This window comes from Suricata suricatta, chromosome 10, assembly GCF_006229205.1.
Source record: "Suricata suricatta isolate VVHF042 chromosome 10, meerkat_22Aug2017_6uvM2_HiC, whole genome shotgun sequence".
NCBI lineage: Eukaryota > Metazoa > Chordata > Mammalia > Carnivora > Herpestidae > Suricata > Suricata suricatta.
The window spans coordinates 60499202-60522369 of record NC_043709.1 but is presented as its reverse complement, the minus strand read 5'-3'; the positions used below and the strand labels follow the sequence as shown (position 1 = coordinate 60522369).

At 37.7% G+C, this 23168-nt stretch overlaps 1 protein-coding gene across 1 annotated transcript in view; it reads right to left on the bottom strand.

Annotated features, from left to right (window-relative positions):
• LOC115303518 (cyclic AMP-dependent transcription factor ATF-7) overlaps nt 1-23168 on the bottom strand; it is an 85057-nt gene that overhangs the window by 48719 nt on the left and 13170 nt on the right. The window contains exon 2 of the mRNA XM_029953311.1: nt 17612-17680. Within this exon, the coding sequence (XP_029809171.1) occupies nt 17612-17659 (48 nt within the window). The 5' untranslated portion in view covers nt 17660-17680. The remainder of the gene's footprint in view (nt 1-17611; nt 17681-23168) is intronic.

The window sequence follows — 23168 nt, the reverse complement described above, 5'->3', positions numbered from 1 at the left end:
AGAGCCTGCTTGGGATTCTCATCCCCTCTCTCTCTCTCTCTCTCTCTCTGTGCCTCCTCCACTCGTGCTTGCTCTCTCAAAATAAGTAAACATGAAAGAAAAAAAAAAAGAGCAGCAACCTTAATATTTCTGCTCTCAGGCCATAATGGAATTAAACTAGAAATTAAAAGTAAAGCAAAAAGATAGGTGAAAAGTCCACAAATATTTGGAATTAAAGAACACTTTTTTTGTTTTAGTTTTATTTATGTAGATCAGTAATCTCTATACCCAATGTGGAGATCAAACTCATAACCTGGAGATCAAGTGTCCCATGCTCTTTTGACCAAACCAGCCAGGTGCCCCTAAATAACACATAGGTCAAAGAAGAAAAATCTCTAGAGAAATTCTAAAATAGTTTGAACTAAATGGAACTAAAACTATACCTTATTAAAATTTGTGGGGTGCATGAAAGCAGGACTTAAAGGGAAATTTAGAACATGAATGAATATATTAGAAAATAAGAGCAATCCAAAATCAATAATCTAAGCTTCCACCTTAGAAAACTGAAAAATGAAGGAGCAAATTAAATCCAAAGCAGAAGAAAATAAATAATAAGATTGGAGCAGAAATCAATGAAAATAAAAACAAGAAGTCAATAAAGAAAACCAATAACATCAAAACTTATTATTCTTTGAAAGGTGAGTAAAATCAATAACCTCTAGCTAAGCTAATTCAGAAAAAAAGAGGAAACAGAAATTACTAACATTATAAAGTGAAAAGAGGGAATATCACTACAGATTCCACAGGCAGTAAAAGGCTAATAAAGGAATATTATGTACAACTCTATGCCCCAAAAGTTGATAACCTAGATGAAATGGACCAGTTCCTTAGCAGGCACAATCTGCCAAAACTTACATAAGAAACAGAAACTCTGAATAGGCCTGTATCTATTAAATAAACAATAATTAAAACTTTCCAAAACAGAAAACACCAGACCCAAATGTGTTAAATGGTGAATTCTACCAAACATTTAAGGAAGAAAATCATACCAATTCTCCATAATCTCCTCCAGAGGATAGAGGTAGAGAGAATACACCCTAATTTATTCTATGAGGCGAGCATTACCCTAAAACTGCAACCAAAGACATTATAAGAAACCAGAGACAATGTTTCTCATGAACATGGATGCAAAAATCCTCAACAAAATAAGTAAATAAGATCCAACGATGTATAAAAAGAATTATACATCATAATGAGATTTAGTCCAGGTCTGCAAGGATGGTTCAACATTCAAAAAATAATTAATGTAATCCATTACATTTAGCAGGCTAAAGAAAAATCACATGATTATATCAATAGGTGCAGAAAAGGCATTTGACAAAATCCTACACCTATGATAAAAACTCTCAGCAAACTAACAGTAGAGAAGAACTTCCTCTACTTGAAAAAGAACAACTACAAAAAACCTACAGCTAACATCATACTTAATGTTGAGAAACTTGAAGCTTTCCCACTAAGATTAGGTACAAGGCAAGGATGTTTCCTCCTCCTCCTCCTTTTCAACATTGTACTGGAAGTCTTAGCTAATGTAGTAAGAGAAGAAAAGGAAATAAAAGGTATACAAATTGGGGTGGAGGAAAAAAAACCTGTCTTTGTTGGCAGATGGCACAATCACCTATGTAGAAATCCAAAACAATTAACAAAAAAAACTCCTGAAATTAATAAGTGATTACAATAAAGTTCCAGGATACAAAGTTAATATACAAAAACCAACTGTTTTTCTATATACTATCATTGAACTAGTAGAATTTAAAATTAAGAACACAAGACCATTTACATTAGCACCTCAAAAAATGAAATACTTAGGTATAAATCTAACAAAATATGTATAATATCTATATGAGGAAAATTACAAAACTCAGATGAATGAAATCATAGAAGCACTAAATAAATCAATAAATTTATGGATAGGAATACTCAATATTGTCAAGATGTCTATCGTTCCCAATTTGATCCATTTGTTGAGATCAAAATCTCAACAAATTATTTTGTAGATGTCAACAAACTGAGTCTAAAGTTTAAATGGAGAGACAAAGACCCAGAATAGGCAACACAATATTGAAGGAGGGCAATGTTGACGGACTGACACTACCCAACTTTAAAACATACTCTAAAGCTACAGTAATCAAGACAATGAAGTATTGGTGAAAGAGTAGACAAAAAGATCAATGAAACAAGACAGAGAGCCCAGAAGTAGACCCAGCTATAGTTAACTGATCTTTAACAAAGGAACAAAGGCAATACAATGGAGTAAAGATAATCTTCTCAACAAATGGTACTGAGACAACTGGATGTTCATTTAAAAAAAAAAAATCCAGACACAGACCTTACAGTCTCCCCAAAAATTAACTCAAAATGGATCACAGACATAAATGTAAAAGGTGAAACTACGAAACTCCTGGGGCACTTAAGTGGCTCAGTTGGTTTGAGTGTCCAACTTCAGCTCAGGTCGTGATCTCACAGCTCATGAGTTTGAGCTACATATCAGGCTATCTGTTAGCGCCAAGCCTGCTTCTGATCCTGTCTCCCTTTCTTTCTGCCCTTCCCCTGTTCGCTATCTCTCAAAAATAAGTATACATTAATAAACCAATAAACAAACAGACATTTAAAAAAAACTATAAAACTTCTACATAGACAACATAGAACATATGTAATCTGGGTTTGGTAATAAACTTTTCAGATATTATACCAAAGGCATACAATTCATGAAAACAAATAATTGATAAGCTAGACTTGTTAAAATTAAAAACTTCTGGGGAAGCCTGGGTGGCTCAGTCGGTTAAGCATCTGACTTCAGCTCAGGTCATGATCTCATAGTTCGAGCCCTGTGTCGGGCTCTGCTGAAAGCTCAGAGCCTGGAGCTTGCCTCAGAATCTGTGACTCCCTTCTCTCTACCCCTCTCCCACTCACACTCTGTCTCTCAAAAAATAAATAAAGGTTAAAAAAATGTTTTTTAATTAAAAACTTCTGCTCTGTGAAAGCCAATATCAAGAGAATGAAAGGCAAGCCACAGAACAGGAGAAAATATCTGCAAAAGACACATCTGATAAAGCAAAATATATATCCGAAACACACCAAAAAACCCCTCTGAAAACTCAGTAATAAGAAAACAAATAACCCAATTAAAAAATGGGCCAAAGACTTCAAAAGACAGTCCACCGAAGAAGATATACAGATGGCAAATACGCATATGAAAAAATGCCTCACATCTCTTCATCGGGAAAACACGAATTAAAACACCAATGACACACCCCTACCTACCTATTCAAATGGCCAAAATCCAGATCACTGACAATAATGAATGCTGATGAAGATGTGAAACAGTAGAAAACTCCCTCATTCATTGCTGATAGGAATGCAAAATGGTACTGCCATTATGGAAGACAGTTTGGCTATTTCTTACAAAAGTAAACATACTCTTACCATATGATCGAGCTATCCTGCTCTTTGGTATTTATTCAAAGCAGCTGAAAACTCATGACCACACAAAAACTTGCACATGAATGTTTAGCAGTTTTACTCAAAATTGCCAAAACCTGGAAGTAACCAAGATATCTTTCAGTAGGTGAATGGATAAATAAACTGTGGTATGTCCGACAACAGAATATTATTCAGCACCAAAAATGAATGAGGTTATCAAGCCAAGAAAAGACATGGAGGCAACTTAAATGCATATTACTAATGCACCAATGTCCTTCTGAAAAAGGCAAAATGGTAAAGACAGTAAAAAGATCAGTGGCTGCTGGGGGACAGGGGTAGAAGAGCACAGACGATTTTTAGGGTAGTGAAAATGCCCTATGATAACAGAACGAAAGATCATGTATTATACCTTTGTCCAAACCTGTCAAAGGTACCATTCCAAGAGTGAATCCTGAAGGAAACTATGGACTCTGGGTGATGATGATATGTCAGGGCAGGTTCATCAGTTGTAGCAAATGTACCACTCAGCTGGGGGTTCTGGCAAGGCAGGGAGTATATGGGGGAAATCTCTGTACCTTCCGCTCAATTTTGCTGTGAATCTACAACAGCTCTAAAAAAATAAAGCCCTAGGAGTACCCGAGAGGCTCAATCAGTTAAGTGTCTGCCTCTTGATTTTAGCTTAGGTCATGATCTCATAGTTTGTGAGACTGAGCCCTATAGCAGGCTCTGAGCAGACAGGGCAGAGCCTGCTTGGGATTCTCTCTCTGCCCCTTCTATGCACACTCATTTTCTCTCTCAAAAAAAATTTTTTTTAAATAAGATAAAAATAAGCCTTAAAAAAGGTGAAAATGAGAAAGGAAAAATAAATAGCTTGAAGCATGCTTCTTCTCAGAGTGCTCAGAAAAGAGCCTGAAGAATTAAGCCTGAAGTACTCATTGCTGCTTATTCTAATGTTAAAACAGAAAAGCACAGCATAGCAGAAAGTCCAGCTTCCAAGCAGGAACTGTTGTCTCTTTGACAGAGCTCCAATCCAATTATGCCCTAGCCGCTGATTTTTCTATCACCACTTCCCCTTTGTTTCAGAGACAGTATCCGCGACCTTCTGTTCATGTGGTGGAGGAAGCAATTGCTTCCCAGAAAGGCTTATCCCACTGCATTTTACTAGATAAAGAAAAAACAAAAAGTCATTCGACTCTGACAAGCCGATAACTGTCTATGGAGGAGCAAAATGCCACACTTAGGACTAAGAAAATAGCCAACAAGGAATATGTTCAAACCTTTAACCACTGCTCTGCCAAGAGCCGCTGCCTATGTGCACACTACGCTCTCTCCTGAGTGGTCACATATGCAGAACTGAAAGTACAAGCCTCCATAAGGAGGCTGTCTGGCTGTAGTTTCAAATGCATATAAAGTGGAAGAATGCTCAAATAAAGTCTCCGCATTTGCATTTTCTAGGTAAAAATTAGAAGGAAAGAAAAGGAAAGGCTGAAGAGGGAATAGCTAAATTGTTGAATCTAATAAGGTGCCTTATAAAACATACTTAGACACTTAGACACCTAGAGCCCTGAAATTTTTATTTATTTTTAGATTTTTAAATGACCTCTTATTTATTTTTGAGAGAGGGAGACACACACACACACACACACACACACACACACACACACACACACAGCATGAGTGGGGAAGGGGCAGAGAGAGCAGGAAACACAGAATCCAAAGCAGGCTCCAGGCTGTCAGCAAAGAGCCCAACACAGGGCTTGAACCCACGAACTGTGATATCATGACCTGAGTCAAAGTCGGATGCTTAACTGAGCCACCCAGGTGCTCTACAGACCTTGAAAAATTTCTAGTAACTACTTTTATTGTCCCCTCCCAATACAGCCTAAGTGGACTACAGTCTCTTTCTTAGTCCTAAGAAATACCTGAAACTGAAATAAAATGGCAAATGTCTGAAGTGATGAATATCATAAGTATAAAAAATTAATGCACAAAGATTGCCACTGGGTACAAAAAAATGATGTTTACAGAAGTGACAAATGTCTCTAATAAGATCTGCTCACTCTGGTATTCTAGAGCAAACCCCACCTTATATACCACAACTGAGATCTTTATAACTACAACAACTCTTTTGACTTGATTCAAGTAACTCGTGCTGGTAAAGGAATTTGTGCTTTTTTCCCCAGTTGGTGATCTTGAGAACAGACACAAAAACAAAGTAACTGAGGCTTAGTATTAAAATGCAGGTCTTAAAAAAAAAATCATCCATCCTATTAAGCTGCCACTGTCTGTCTAATAATTTGTTAGGAGTCAAGCTTCTAGTCTCTGATAGGTCACTGCTCTGAATCACCTTTTCTCTGCAATTATAGTTTCACAGGAACTCCAGGCAGGACACAGGAACACACACACACACACACACACACACACAAAGTGCATGCATACACACAACTAACTGGCCTATCATAGGCACCCAGCAAAATAAACAAATGAGGTCTCTGCCCCCTAGGGTGATCATTTTAGTAGTCTGTGACCTTGACCAATAAGGCATTCTCAGCTCTGAAGCCAAGAATTTAACTTCTTGGGCAGAGATAGGAAAGACAAGACTTCAGTCAGATAGTTCTTGCAGTTGAACACAGAGTTTCACACAGTCCACAGTTATACAATGAATCATTATCAGAATCAAAAAGGAAAATGTATATTTTAAGCAACTTTCCAGTAAAATATAAAGACATTCAGACAAAACATACAAAGAATCCTTGTACTATAAATATCAACCATGAGAGCCTCCAATCTTTCAGCCCTTTATGTGTACTTCCATACATTTTTATCACAATTTTCATGTAAATATATACATCTATTTAGCCACAGATTTTCACTTCCATTGATAAATGAGATATCCCCTACATCAACACACCTCAATGGAAAAGGAAAAGACCAGATGTATGGAAGTGCTATGAAATCAAAGAGGAGGATGTAAGATCTGAGGAGAGAAGAATTTTATTATTCAACAGGTAAGACCCTCCATGGAGTTATATGCCCAAAACTTTGGGGAATAAACAAGCTGGCAATCACCGGGCAAAATACACATCCCACTGCACCGCTAACAAACTTCTAACCATACGCTAATTCCACCTTAGTCACATTTCCTCTTGTCACCAATCAGTACAGCATCCACTGTAAGCAAAGCCCCACTACTAAATGACACTACACAAAGCAAGATACCCAGAGAGCATCCTTTGCAGTGGGGAGCTTACAGGCATAAAAGTAAGATTGAGAAAAAGGGAGTATGAATCAGGAAGTGAGCCGGTAGAGAATTCACAAAGATGACACCACAATACCAATGGAGGATCCTGAAGCTGTGATTTTGAGGTCCCAGTGTTCTAGTTCTGTCTACCTTTCTGATTGGTCAAGAACCTGTTTTCTTCCTCATCTTAAAATCCCTGCTACAAAACAGGGGCTGTGTACCTCACAGAGAGTTTGTCACATTTCAGCAGCTTTCCCAGGCAAATAAAAAACCATTACAGATTAAGGCTCATGCAGCTGCAGAGAGATCTCTTCATCTGAGTAAGAATTCTTATCTTTTTGTACAGTTGTAGCTCCAGCTCTCCCTGGCAGAGCAGCCAAATGCCTAGATCAGTAATAACCTGTCGCCAGGACTTATTTAACTGATTGCACTGGGACCATTTGCCAAAAAACTACTACTTATTCACTGTCTCTTTTTTTCCCCCTATGCTAGCTGGGTATATTTGCATGTACAAAGAGTATAAGAAGAAGCCACTTTAGCCTAGCAGTTAAAGAGTAACAGTCTGGAATCTATCTGGGTTTGTTTTATGGCTCCATCACAAAATATCATGTGACTTCGTACAAGTTATTCTGTCTCTCTGAGCTTTAGTTTTCTTATCTGTACAATAGGGATAATATTATATCCTCCTTCAGGGAATCTCTAGGACTAAATGGTATCTATAAAAGCACTTTTGCACAGCACATAAGAGATCAGTTAGCTGTTGTATACTGCTATTGTTATTATTATTATTATTACATTGATAAAGTTAAACAATTTTCTTTAACTTTCCCATTCCCCCCATAGGATCTTTGAATGGAATATAATTTTTCACATTATATAGACACAATATGTCCTTTAAATTGCCTATATGTGTGTGTGTGTGTGTGTGTGTGTGTGTGTGTGTGTGCATGTATCTATTGGTCTGCACTAACTGATATTAATCCCCAACATCATGTTATAGAGCTTTTCCTAGGCTAATGTTCATTTTACCAGAGTTGGTTCAGTTCAATAAGTTGGGTAACTAAATTAGCACTGAGGCCAAGACTAGAAGATTCTCATGTGGTGGCAAATCTAGAAGGTGTAGAGTCACTGTCTCTATGAAAAGAGATCTTACCCATACCAGGAAGTTAGAATTCTAAGTAGTTAGGAAATTTGAATCTTAGCACTAGAGAAATCAGGTTACTCTCCTTCCCCCATATTTTATCAATATAAATTTTCCAGAACAGGAAAAGGAGGAAATGTCTCGCTTTCTATCCGAAGAGATTTAATTAAGTTGCTTCTAGTGTTTATTAGTGTACTTTAACCCAAAACAAAACTAAGAAGTAAATCTGTTTATCTTTGACATCCTCAAAAACTGTCATCTCTCCTTTGCTCCGGAACCATTCCACCTAAGCCAGTCCTCATCTACCATCCTTTAACCCAAATGAAAACTTCTACTCCTTTATGTAGCCAATACTACATCTATGATTAAACTGATTTATACTAAAGTATGAATGACAGCTCCCTATCTACTTTTCTAATAACTTACTAGTTATGAATCTTTAACTAATGTAGGAGTCTGGATTACTTTTAGACAGGAATCTTTCTTATTTACCTTTAAATTGCACTGATTAAAAAAAAAATTTTTAATGTTTATTTATTATTGAGACAGAGAGAGAGAGAGAGAGAGAGAGAGAGAGAGCGCGCGCGCGAGTGGGAGAGGGGCAGAGAGAGAGGGAGACACAGAATCCGAAGCAGGCTCCAGGCTCTGAGCTGTCAGCTCAAAGGAAAATAGATCATGGGCTCTACCTCCTCTTGCTTTGCTCAGACCTAACATCATGACTCCCCAGATACATACAGCCTATTCAATGTCCATCTCATACTTTTTTGCTCCCAACATCTAGAACCAGTAAAACAATCATTAGGCAAGCCAAATCTTTTAACATCAGAGAGACTCCCAGTAGAGAAGAAAAACTGCCACTTTAATCTTCCTGGAGAGATTCTCGGGACTTTTTAGAGGAACCATGGAGCTGTGACCTCAAACGTTTAATTCTCTCCTCCTTTCTCTAGCTATTCCTAATTGTAGGGTTATCTACTCACAACTTTTTTTAAAAGATTTTTTTTTTCCTTAAGTAATCTCTACACCCAATGTAGATCTCGAACTTATAACCCTAAGATTAAGAGTCACATATTCCACAGACTGAGCCAGCCAGGTACCCCTATCTGCTCACAACTTTAAAGAATTAGTAGACTACATGATTCTAAAACTATGGAGACAGTAAAAAGATCAGTAGTTACCAAGGGTTGGGGGTAGGAGTGGGAGGGATGAATAGAGAGAAGACAGGATTTTTTAGGGCAATAAAACTATTCTTTATGATTCTGTAATGGTGAGTACATATTATTACACATCTGTCAAAACCCACAGAATGTACAACACAAAGATTGAACTCTAATGCAGATTATGGACTTTAGTTAATATTAATGTATCAACATTGGTTTATCACTTATAACACATGTACCACACTAATACAAGATACGGCAGCAGAGAACTCCAATACTTTCCACTCATTTCTTTTTTGTAAATATAAATGTAAAACTGACCTAAAGAATAAAGTCTATTATTTTTTTAATTAGAGGAAGCAGTGCTTAATAATCCCCGCCAGGTATAATGATTAGTAAGAGCCAAGATAAGCTATACAAAAGGCAGCAAAAAGTAAAAATGAGACTATAGGGCTTGATCTCAAAATAAACAGGATGATAACTGGACAAGGAAAGAGGCTTGAGGAAGCGAGAGAAGGAGAGAGAGACAACTCTCACATCAGTTTTATTAACTGGTATGCAAAAAACTAAAGCAAATGTTTTCTCCCTCAGAGAAAGAGAAGAGAAACCAAGTTTATAAGGGGTATTGAGATACTCGGCAAAAAATCACCACCATTAAGGCTCTGGCATACTTACAAAGTGTCACCCTGATGCCTCTCCCTGTGGCTAAGAAATCAGAGCTGTCATTGTAACCAAGTCTGCAGCCTGTGCTCGTGCCAATCTTTATGGTAAATTGAGGTAGTTTTTCAGGAAAATCAAGGGATAATTGCCCAGTATCAAAAGAAGATAAGACCCTTAGGAGGAGAAAGGAGGCGTTCCTTTTCCCACAGGAGGATTCTCTCTGGAATAATATAAATGGCTCTTCGAGAGACGATGTCTTTGATAAGCAGAGCTGCAACTCTGACAGCCAATCTGCTGAATGCCGAACAGAGCATTCAGCTTTCTACAATGACTCAAAGGACACGGCAAGGCTGCAGATTTATTCTGCTGACTTTCCCTGCAGAGCTACTCAAGTTTTTCAAAGGCAAAAAGGAAGAACTCTTTCCTTCTACCCAGGGAATTGCAGATTCCACCTGGGATCTAAAGACAGAACTATGTTTGCTCAAAATCTGACATCATTGATGTGAACAACAAGATTTAAAAGCTGGAATCATGGCTGGCAATTTTAGTCTTTAGAGCAGAAGTTGGTTCAGCTCTTCAACCTGCCGGCAGGATCAGCAGCCACACACGGCACATGGTGTGCCAGACTGGGAATGGGCTAATTTCAAAAATTCTTTCTCATTCTCTCCATACTTTCACATGACAATTGCATATAGGCCAGATTCTTACCAAATCACAATCTTAGGTGGTATATTTCATCGCACAAAGAAATTCCAAAGTAAAAACACAAAGGCACTATCACAAAGAGATAAACCCCAAAGCTTCCCTCTTTTCTACACAACGTTTTCCTTCTTGAAATCTTATCCTTAGCCTGATAATTTTTTGAGGGATGTAAAAAGCAAACTCTAGCTACATTAAACTATTAATAGCAGCATTTCTCCCTCACAATTTGTATGTCACTTCTTCAAGATGAGATTTAAAAGAGAAAAGCTCTCTATGTATCCTAAGTCGAACGTAACAGCCATGTGCAATGATTTATAAGATAGTCCCTCTATATTAAATAGATTCAACCCTCAACAAACAGAACTAGGCTTGAGAGTTAAGATAAGCAATTTCTGTTTGAAACCTTTTTTGTCTTATGATAAAGATTTTAAAACATTAAACTTTAGAGATAATCAGTTCTATTTTGATTATCTAAAATATGCATTACTGTGCTGAGCAAGCACCCTGAAATAGGTCCTGGAGGGGAATAGTGATAGCAAAATACAGCACAGAAATTTACAAGCAGAAAATCAGAAGAAGACTTTTTTCCCCCCAAAACAAAATATGTAACCCTTTAGACAAAAACAAATTAAAAAAGGGCAAAAATAAAGGCATTCTGCTTTATAGATAATACTGGCAAATGACAAATATCTTACATTTTTAGATACAAATTTGGCTAAGTGTTTACTAACACTTGTAACTGTAACCTTTTCAAAGGGGTTTATCGTTTGGTTATAAAGACTCAATTAAGATTCAGACTTGGCTCTTCCCTAACTCCAGATGAAGGGGCTTTTCTTGTACTGTAAGTTCCATTTAAAAAGGACATTGTGTTTTAATATAAGTCGCTGGCATATGGTTAAAAAGCTTAAGTTTGTCCGGTTCCATCCTTTGAACAGAACACTGAGGTTCTCTTTCCTCTCCTATGAAAGAGCTTCCAGAGAGCATCTCTTGCACCTTGTTCATAATGCACAATTTATCGGCATTTCGTTTCCTTTCTAAATGGCCGGGAGGGAAGAAGAGCTCCACAGCCACCGTGTGTGGTTAGTAATGGCGCTTTTACTTGTCATTGTACAAAGCCTGTTAAATATTTACAACACAGACAGCAATATCTAGTCCTAAACACCCAGTTGTGAGTTTGAATTTTTTCAGAAATAAATCTATGACAAGTTTTCCCCAGCAAAACGCCAGAAGACTTTACTAACAGCTTCAAGAGACCCAGTGGGTCCAGAGGAGCAGTTATAGGCCATCTGGTGATTACTTATTATTATTTATACAGCACTGTAGATGTACACACAGATGTGTTATGAATCCACATACAGAGTAGGCCCTAACAAGGGCTTCAGACAAAATGCGACTGCTGAGCAAGTCAATCTGCATTAAAGAAACATGCTAACCAGAAAGAGGGAACACACTGGCTTTTCTTCAATCTGCCGCATTAGCTGGAAGAGTATTTGATGAAAGAACGATGAATTCTATATGATGATGAGAATATCATGTAAGTTAACGACCTAGCTATATGTGGTTTTGCAGGGGTGGCAAAAGAGGGACTAACGAAGGACAGGCTCCCAGAGACAGAAGGCAGTTTGTGAAAGAAGGGACTAGCAAACAGCCTCTCTCCTGATTTGGGAAGAACTGAGATACAAAGATACTGGATTTTATTTTTTTTCTACCAGGAATGCTCTGAGAACAGTTTCTGGGCTCCCATTCCAAATATTAAGTCATACCCAAGGAAAACAAGAGTGAATAACTGAAAAATTTCATCTTAATTTCCTGGGTATAGCTCTAATTAGGTTCATACGATTCTTCCAAACCGCGCCCCCCACCTCCCTGGCAGACTAGAGCAGGGATGCTTTTAATCTACTATGTTCTTAGTAACATGACAATAACTGTGATACGAAAAACTAAAATAATCAACCACATGTTTCTAAGGGGAAGTGTTAAGAGTGCCAGATCTGACGTTAAAAACGGGTTTAATTCCTTGCTCTTAATACATTTACAGTTTTAAAAATCTCAGTCCCAATATTGTCTACACATGCAAAATGGTAGTCTACTTCCATCACAAGGCTACATAAAACTGCAGCATAGTCAGAGTGGACTGAAAGTTATTGCAAAATCAACATATTATTACCAAAAACAAGGTTAGCATTTGGCCTAATTGTGTATAATGCAGTGTATTTTCAGCTGCCTGACAGCATGCAGGCACTCTTACCAGATGGGAACTGGATGAATTATTGAATGAAATATGAATTATTAAATAAAAATTTGAATTTTTTTAAACTCTTGGCAGGAGGTGAGGAAGAAAGGCTTATTTGTTTGCCAGAAATTGCCCTCACCTGTCGAAGCACGTAAATATGCTACATACCACCATAAATGTCATTTACCTACCAGAACCATTTCTTCCCTTGTTATTCTCTAATTCAAGATGCCCCTCTAACATAAAGAATTAGTAATCAGCACCAACCCATTTTCCTTCTTTTCTTTTGTGTTAATGCCAGGTTAACAGGGAAACATGCTAAAAGGGTAGAATTAAAAATCCAGAGTCCCATAGTACCAGTATGGCCCATTTAAAGGGAAGGCTGGGATAACAGAAAACGGCTCTATAGATTTGTGTTACATAGGCAATAAAACATATACCTTTGTAGTATGCCAGCATTTAACCAATCATAGAAGCTATTTGTTGCCTCATATATTACAAAGCAATAGAGATTTAAGAGATAATGTTCATGGAGGCAGAGGATACGAAGCAATAAACAGCACTGGAGTTGGTTAAATGCCAAGTGAAGCCAGGACTACAGCACCATAAACATTATTCCTATTATATGACAAGATAAGGAGGTACATGAAGCTGCCCTCAATCCCATGACAATGAGGGCTCTACTGCTATTCTTGGCCTTAGAAAGGGAAAGCAGGCCCTGGAGGTCTACGAGCTAGTTTTGTGTTTCAGGTCTCAGTTAGATTATGAACAGAGCCTCAACCTGTACCTAGATGTCCTCTGGGAGAAGAAAAGATTTGGTAGTAGACACTCTTAGGGGGAAAAAAGTAACAACAGCCTCTCAGGTCACACTGGACAGAGAAACAATCAAAAGATCTTTCCTTAAAGGACAGAGTTGATATAAAGTTGGTTATGACAGAAATCTTTCTCAGTGGCTAATAATGGGATGACTGTCCAGTAGAAGCATCTCCTCCGAGGAAATGTGTTCCTGTTCTTAAGGAAATAGACATTCTAAGTAATAAGCTTATATGATCAGCCTTCCTGCTCAAAGGCTTGGTTATGGTCAACAGAAGGACTACTTAAATCTGCATAATTTGTACTGCAAAACAGTGTCATGTTCCCAAGAGGAAGGTATAGGAATACGGAATTTGTTGACTCCTAGTAATAAAATCCCGATAAAAAGCATCTAAAAGATAAGTTATCTAAATGCATTTACAAATTCAAGATTACTGTCAAAAACCCCAAAAGACACAGGTGTGAACTGGGCAGGTCCGCTTGATAAATATAGCACAGTACTGTAAATTTTTTCTTCCTTACTATTTCCCTAATATTTTTTTCTCTGCTTACTCCATTGTGTGAATACAGTATATAGTACAAAATATGAGTGAATCAACCATTTATGTTATCAGTAAGGTTTTATGTCAATAGTAAGCTATACGTAGTTAAGTATTCGAGGGGGGGGTCAAAAGTTCTGTGCAGATCTTCAACTTCCTGTGGGTGCTCCTAATTCCTGCATTGTTCAATGGTCAACTGTAATTGTTCCTGCTTGCACACACAATAGAACAAGTTTACAATCCATCTTTAAATAAAAATGTCTCCCAAAGCATCAGAAACTTAAAAGACTAGGGCCCCTGAGTGGCTCAGGTTATGATCTCTCAGTTTGTAGGTTTGAGCCTTGCTTCAGGCTCTGTGCTGACAGCTCGGAGCCTGGAGCCTGCTTGGAGTTCTGTGTCTGCCCTGCCTCCACTCATGCTGCTTTTTTCCTCTCTCTCTAAAATGAATAAACATTGAAATTTTTTTTTAAAAAACTTAAAAGACTACCTAAATTCAGCACCAAACTAAACTTCTATTATTTTAGTAACACAGAAGCAAAGCCATTTTATAGTCACAATGGTTTTAATTAGATGTTATCATATAAACATTTCAAAAACCCAAACCACTCAAATTCAACCAACCCTTGCCACAGGGTATCTGGGGTACTGTTGCCTTAACAACGGTAACCATTCTCTGGAGGCAGCTCTATTAACTACTCCTGCTACCACATTCCATAGAGAGGTATTAACAAGAATATTGGTTTCCCTAAGTTCCTCTTCATGAGAGTGATGAGGCCTCCAGAGAAACACGGTCTCAACAGGAGAACAGGGATGAAAGGGCTCAAAACACCCTATCATCTGTCTTTTCAGATAAGAATGCAGAGAACACAATCTTCAGCAGCCATCTTTTTTTTTTAAAGTACATGCAGCATATTTAGAATTCAGCTGTGTCACATCAGACTTACTGTTGGGAAGTGGATCATGAACAGAATCCAAAAATAACAGCCATTAAAGACCTAGCAACCAAAACATGTTTACGTATCCATTGAAAGCCGGGTGGTTTTGATTATATGGTGGAGAGCATAATCCACTAGTCTATTTTAGGTGAATTTTCCTTTCACCTTCCTTTAATATTAAGGCATAAGATGATTTCTGAGTTTAGGGTACAAAGGGTAAAGTCTGGGCCGAGAACAGATACTGAAATAATGCAAGATTCATACAGGTTTTGTCTGCTGATTGGTTTTTTTAAGGATCAATCTCTTGAATTATAATTTGCTTTCATTCCCTCTTCCTCTAAGTGGTAGAAGCCACTGATTTTTCAGGCTTCTATGGGAGTAAGTTCTAAACCATGTCTTGTAAAAATGATCATGGTCTTTATTGTCAATCCTGGAATTTACGTAGTCTTTTTTTTTTTTCTACCATTTCTGGAATAAAAAAAAACTGAATCAATGACAGTGGATTATAAATAGTTTGAAGGCCTCAAAGTGGCTCCATGATGAAACCATTTTCAAGGTATATAAGAAGTTGGATGACAGGCCAAAGGTAGTTCGCTTTCCCAAATTTATCTTCTCTGCCAGATTTCCACTATTTCATATAAGAGAAAACAACCACTATAAAGTCTTGTAGAGATCCTACTCTAGAGTTAGATTTTACTTAGATATTGGGAGAAACTTGGAAGAAGACTAAATATAACTAAAGAACTTCAATTTTATCTGACCATAAAGTACTGACGTACAAAGGAGGTAAAGGGATGGATGAATCACATTACCTTCAAAGACTTAAGCCATAGCTTTCTATCCTTTTCTATGAAACAAGTAACTTGAATCCAAAAGAAGATATTCATCTCCCTGAGTACCACATCCACTGAAGGGAAAAAAAGCCTTCGGGACTTATACTAGAGGTTATAATGAGTCCTAACAACCAAAATACCAGCAGTCAGTTCAGAAATGGGAGGAAGAATAGGGAAAGGAAAAGGCTTACGATAAACAGTACCCAACAATACAAAAGGAACCTAAATAAAAAGTCCTACTGTTTTTACTACCGCTAGCCCAAAAAATGCAAAACAAAAAGAAACAAACAAACACAAAACCCTCTGGGATCTAACAAATTTCAGTGAAAACTACTCTTTTCTGATAGCTAGTCTAAAGAAACCTATTTAAACCTTCATTCTTCAGAGAGCTTGAGATGATTTTCCATTTTAATTTCATTAAGTCCTTGTCTAGGTGGTTTTTAGCATACAACATCTAAGAGGGGCACTGAGTAGCTTAAACCATAAATGAAGAAAAATAAATGTGAATATGAGAAAAATAAATCTTTTCACCAAAAATGCAGATTTTTAAAAGAAGATAAATGAAAAGGGTCCCAGGTATCAATTATGGAAATGACAGAAACTACTGTTATCAACACATCCACACACAAAAATTTGGAAGGATCAAGTTCAGATATATATTCTATTACAGCTGTCTGAAAAGTAAAACAAATTTACCCTAATAAAACATAAATCACATGGGAAAAACATCCAGTCAACAACAAAGATGAAAACTCTGACAAGGAAGGAAATATACCCTGATGCTGAATACTTCAGAACACAATGGCTTTTTTAGTCTTCTCAGAAATTTTCAGCATTTACTGGAATTTGGATTCATCCTTCTGCCCATTCCTTGTCACCACCCCCATCTCATTCACCTCTCAAATTCCAATTCCTAGGAATCTCTGGAACTTAACTCTCTCCTTTTTGTCTAGGCATTTACAATGTTTAATAGAACTAGTCTGCAATCTCACATACCACCAGTAAGTGTCACTGGGCAGTCACATGGCATATTCCTAACTGAACAGAAATTCAACCCTTCAGGTTCCATAAAATCAATTCATGAAGGCAGATAAAACTTTCTTTGTATTCCTTTCTTCATCCTTTGCGGAACATGGCAGTAGGGAAGAGTCTAGGAAGAAGAGTTAAGAAGGTGCAAAATGGGAAGGAAAAAAAAAGGCAACTTCAACAAAATTACTTTATTAAAGAAGTATATAACGAAAAATATCTGACACAAAATGTACACATATGCAAATAATAACATGGCAGCTCACACACAGAACAAGGCATTTCATGGCATAAGAGAGGGAAAATGGCTGAGATACCTTATAGTTTATATATTGCTGTGAGATCTCAGGTTCTACGCTGGATTTGCCTTTCCTACACAGATATCTGCCTTAGCTGCCAGCAATGATTTTCTGGATCAACAGTCCAAAGAAACTTTTTTTTCTTATTTAAAAAAATCCAACAGACTCCAGCAAATTATGTTTCACAATGAACGGGTACATTCTCCGCTGCCTAGTCTAAATATGTTAAGCGGACTTTTATATCCGTTGAAGGTTGAGGCAAAGATATTTCTAAACTTGTTCTGTATTTAGATGGATAGCTTTATAAAGGAGAAGAGAGCAACATGTATTCCTCAACACTGTGTCGGGAAACAAACACCAGTAGAATAACAATATGAAAGAGAGCAAGGCAGATTTCATTACGGTAGAGTGCCTAGACTTCCTCATAACATGGATTTACACACTGCAAATCCTCTGATCTGATTACCTCCAGTGATCACGTAAAATACCGGCTTTAAACTCTTTGCCTTAGTGATAAAACAGCCACTTTGATTCACAACGAGACATTCACAATAAAGTATATTGTAAACGTACCTGTCCACAGCCCGGGGCATTGCACACAAACGGTCTGTCGTCTCCCATATTTCATACAGCAGAGCGGAGCTGAGGAGGGGGAGGCAGGGGGAAAAGTTATGTTAAATACGCTGGAGTTAAAAAAAAAAAAAGTGCTTCAAAAATATCAAGCCTAGAAACAGGTGTTCCAAGACTGCTGTCTATCAAAGCTATAAACACAGGCTACTTTGGGGAGACCCATTAGACAGGTGGCATATGATCTACCGTGCCTCAACTGAAACTTTTAATTAGAAAAATTTAGATCTTAATAGTCAAGGAATTTTAGACCTTTTGCTAGATTTTCCCTCTTTCTGCTACAGTATATAACACACTACTCTACTCTACTGAATTACAACCAGTGCAGTTCCCTATGTCAATAAATCCACAGAACATTCGATGCGGAAGCCATATTTCTGAACTAGAGAAGACCAAAATTTGTCATTTAATTAATTAAGGGATTATAGGAGGGGTGCTCCATTTTACAGGGCTATAATCTGGCTCCCTGGTGTATAAACTACGAGACTGTTGGCAAGGGCCGTTTATCCCAGATTATTGCCAAAGAAAACAAAGCACCCATCCTATTGGGCTACACGGGAAATGATTTTCATTAATAAAAAAATAAAAATAAAAACCTTCTCTCCCCACTGGGAGCCTCCTTCTCCCCCCACCAATCGTCTGTGGCAAATGGAGAAATATCGGTGCCCTTCCCCCTCTAATTCTATTTATGGCTAGGTTTTTAAAAGCAGCAATAAAACAAATGTCGACTCTTTGGGGGTTTACTGGGTGAATATGTTCCGGCTGTTTGTGCTGCTCTCGGCCAGAGTTCCTGGGCTGCTCTGTTGCACCCAACAGATGTGTGCTGCTGCAGGGGATAAAAGAAATGGCACTAAAAGGCATCACCATCCATCCTCTCTATTTCTCTGAAGAATTTAACAGGACTTACACTGTTGTTGTATTTTAATTATTGAAGCTAAACTCTTGAAATGTTGATCGACATTCTTTGTCAAAGAACAATAATTCCAATATGAATGTGTTGGGGAAATTTCTCATTTCCCAACCAGGAATAAAAATAGAGGTGGGGATGGATAAGGATGAGAAATGCAAATCATAGATAAACTATTCCTAAAAGACAAACAGTGTTTTGGGGGGGGGTGCGGCACAAAAATAGTCTTCATAGAATAAACTCCTAAAGGACATTTTTGAACATCCTTCTACAAGAAAGAAAGGTGTATAAAAGAATATTAACAAGGGAAGATGAAAGAGGAAGAACTATAATTTGAATATGCCTAGAAACAACTTAAGAACTGTAACCAAATTCAAATTTTTATCTTGGAGATAAACCAAAAGGTCAGAGTTAACCTCACTCAGGTCTGCATAAAAATAAAATGTTAAATGCTAGACTGAATTTGGTAATCAGAAAACCATGTTTAAAACTCAGAGGGGGAGGGACCAGTGGCGCAATGGATAATGCGTCTGGCTACGGATCAGAAGATTCTAAAACTCAGAGGGTAGCTAGGTAACATCTCTCCTGCTCTCTTAAGACCCACTCTGGGGTTGGAAACCAGTATTTCTAGTAGTTTGATCAGTAATTCCACAACTAATCAGTGTTCCAAATTGTGGGGTGCCCCATAAAATAGAAAGAGCTTCTTAGTCATCTTTCAGTGTGATAGGAACGGGGTCTAACTATGAAGGAAACTGATGCTGCAGCATTGCTGTAATGGAAGAGAGGCTGTATGTACAAAGGTGTACACAGATTTATATCACATTTAGCCAGGATAAATTGCTTCAATAAATTCTGTTCCTAGGAGAAGCCAGCTCAAGCTGATGATTGGGTACTGGGAAAATAAGAGCTTTATTCTTCTTCACACAGCTCCAGGACAAGGGGGTTTTCTGGTGTGTTTGTTTTAAATACATGATGATTTTTTAGCACTTTCTGGAACTATGACATAGGGCAAAAAACAAATACAAGTAAATAAAAGTAAATAAATGCAAAGACCAAGGCCATTATGGCTGAAAATTCGGAACATTTCTGGAAAGCAATTTGTCTCTGGAAAAATTCCTAACTGCTGGGCTGGAGATAATTTCACCTCCAAGTCCCCAAATCTGCTTTCCTAATATAATCACAAAATGAGAATTTTAATTCAACAAGGTCCTCTAACAGATTTTCAACCAGGAATAAAACAACAAGGGCTATAGCAGACATAAGGAACCAGGCAGGATTCCTTACTTTTGCCTTGGTTCTGTTATTTGAGGCTAAATTTTCTGTCTTCTACCTAGAAAAGGAAAAGGGTGCTTCCTGGCTGAGGAGGTAGGGCAGCACTGGCATAGCAAGGGATTAAATAAACTCTGGAACAATTTCCCTCAAACCACAAAATCCAAAATTTAACATGGTTTTCTCAGTTTTGTACAATCACATCACAATATATGGCTTCCAAATTTTATTTAATTGCATCCTTACTAGGAAACAGAAATGAAAAATCATGACTTTCTAAAAGAGAACAAAAGGCAAAACCAAGTTGGGGAAAAAATATTAAATGTAAGAGAAGCAAGCATTTTCATGGCTCTTAAAATACTGAAATCTGACAGTCACTAACTGGGATTTCCTGCTACCTTCCCACTTTACTGGCTTTTGTTTTGCCATTTTCACCAAAAGAAGGATTACAATGGGAGGAAGAAGGCCCTCTTTCTTAAATACCCACAATTATTCTTAAATCATTCCTCAGTCTCTTGCTCTTTTCCATTTTCATCATTCTTGCTTTCTCACTTCAAAGTGCTTTGTCTTTTTAAAGAATATTTAGCAACAACAATAATGATCTGTTCTCCCTCTTAAAATCTAGGGGCACCTATGTGGCTGAGTTGGTTGAGGGTCTGATTTCAGTTCACGTCATGATCTTGGCAGTTCGTGGGTCTGAGCCCCATGTCGGGCTCTGTGCTGATAGCTCAGAGCTTGGAGTCTGCTTCAGATTCTGTGTCTCTATCTCTCTCTGCTCCTCCCCAGCTTGCGTTCTCTTTCTCTCTCTCTCTCTCAAAAATAAAAAACATTAAAGTAAAAATCCAGTTTACATCTTTTTAATTCCCAGTCTGCTGGATCAAATGTTACATATTGAGAATGTGTTGCTTATTTCTATTTGATACTTAGAACAAATCTCACATATGAGAGAGGTCAAACTGATGCCTTCTCAAACATGAAAAACAACACACTTCTTCAGTATAAACAGACTGAGACAAAGGTGAAATCTTGAATAATGATGCTGCCATTCACTAGAATTTAACTCAAGGTCCTTTTGTAACTGTACTACTTGACAAGTAGATCATGTGTCTGGGCATGACACTCAAGTTTTGCTTGTTGTTTGCTCCTTAATCTATTCCTAAAATGAAACTCAAACATTTTATAGAACTAACCAATAAATGAAAGGCAAAGGATACATATATTGAGAAACACTTCCAAAAAGAAGTGAGATGCTTCAGAGGAGATCATAGAACAGGGAAACAAAGATGCTGAAAAAGGCTATCCTAGAGGCCAAGTCTGCAGAGAAAAAGGCTCATGTAACTAGAGTCCCTAGAATGCATAAGTGATAAAAATGACTATTTACTCAAAAGACAGAAAGTTATCTGAATGCTGGGAGAGAAGTGAAGAAACTCCAAGGTTCAGAGACTGGTTTTTATTAACTGGGATAATTTAATAAAATCTATGTTAAATAGTTTTGACAGAACCAGAAGTATATCCTAAAATGGTCAATGTGCAAATAAGAAAACTGATTGTGTCGGTGTGGGTGTGCGTGTGTGTGTATACATATATAGGAATATATATATACATAGGCATATCTATTCTTTTTTCTTTTTTAATAGAATGAGGGTGGAATCTGTCAGCGAGGACTACAAAGGCAGTTCTCTGAACCCAGGTGTAATGTGGTTATTTCTTTAGTAACCAACTGCTGTTCATAAAATGGCCCAATTTAGCAAGGAATAAAAGTCATACACAAACACACCCAAGGCCCTGTTCTTAAGTTCCTAATAACAAAAAGCAGATACTGCTAAGTATACAAAATGAGAACATATTAACATCAAAGAACACTAATATCAAAAATTCGTGAAAATCTAGAAAAGGTTCAGATTCGCTATCATTCATTAATTCAAAAAACATTACTTAGGAACTACTAAGTGCCAGGCAAAGTGGACATAAAAAGAAAAAGACAGGGGCGGCTCAGTCAGTTGAGCATCCAACTTTGGCCCTGGTCCTGATCTCACAGATAGTGGGTTCACACCCCACGTTGGGCTGACTGCTGTCAGCACAGAGCCCACTTAGGATCCTCAGTGCCCCTTTCTTTGTCCCTTCTCTGTTTGCACTCTTTCTTTCTCTCTCAAAAATAAATAAACATTAAAAAAAAAAAAGACAATAATCCTTTGCAAAAAAATTAAAAAAGAATCTTTCACTCATCTATGTCAAAGAAAAACTAGAGCTGAACAGCAGTTAAAGCAGTAAAAAACAGATTTTATTCAGAACTATTGTAATAGGGGAAAAAAGACCTCAGTGGAGAACAGGGCTTAATTCTAAATACATCATGGGCAAGTTGAAGTTTACAGCCAAGGACCATGGTAGGGGATAAATGGATAGAAAATTTCTAAAAGGAAATATCAGGACAAAGGGGATTCTGGCTAACCTGACCTAGTAAGATTTTTTTTTTAACATTTATTTATTTTTGAGGGGGGGAGGGGCAGTAAGAGAGGGGGGCAGGGGATATGAAGCAGACTTTGTGATGACAGCAAAGAGCTTGATGTGGGGCTCGAACTCATGAACCAGTGACATCATGACCTGAGCCGAAGTCGGAAGGTTAAATAACTGAGCCACCCAGGGCCCCAAACTCTTGCTAAAGACAGGCCAAGATGATCACACATAACCCAGGGGATTGTGAAAGATGAAGAATCTGATCAGATATGAGGATAATCAGATATTGAAGGGGAGAGAGGTTCTTGCTAAAACTGGATCTTACAAGAAAGTACACAAATGGGCCTAAAAGACAGTTCTGGAATCTGACTAAAGTTTGGTTAAAGAATCTTTGTCAACTGGCATGAGAGATGCCATGTAAGTGTTAAGAATGATGTTTAGCTTAATTCACAAGTTCAATTAGTCAGAGAGATTGATCAGTGTACATATTAGATCCCTTGCTATTTCTCTTATTCTTTGTGATCATGTATCAAATTCCTTTGCTAGCCAATTCCAGAGTATAGGCAAGAGCACACAAGAGAGGGATTAAAACTCTTGGTAAAAGGGGCACCTGGGTGGCTCAGTCAATTAACCATCCAACTCGTGATTTTGGTTTAGGCTGGCTCAAGTCATGATCTCATGGTTTGTGAGACTGAGCCCTGTGGTGGGCTCTGTGATGACAACTAGGAGCCTTCGTGGGATTCTGTCTCTCTCTCTGCCCTTCCCCTTTTTGTGTGCGCACTCTCTCTCTAAATAAACATAAAAAAAAAAAGACTAAAGTCTAAGGGCATATTTTAAGTATTACTTTATAACTACTTTGTGCCTCAGGTACTT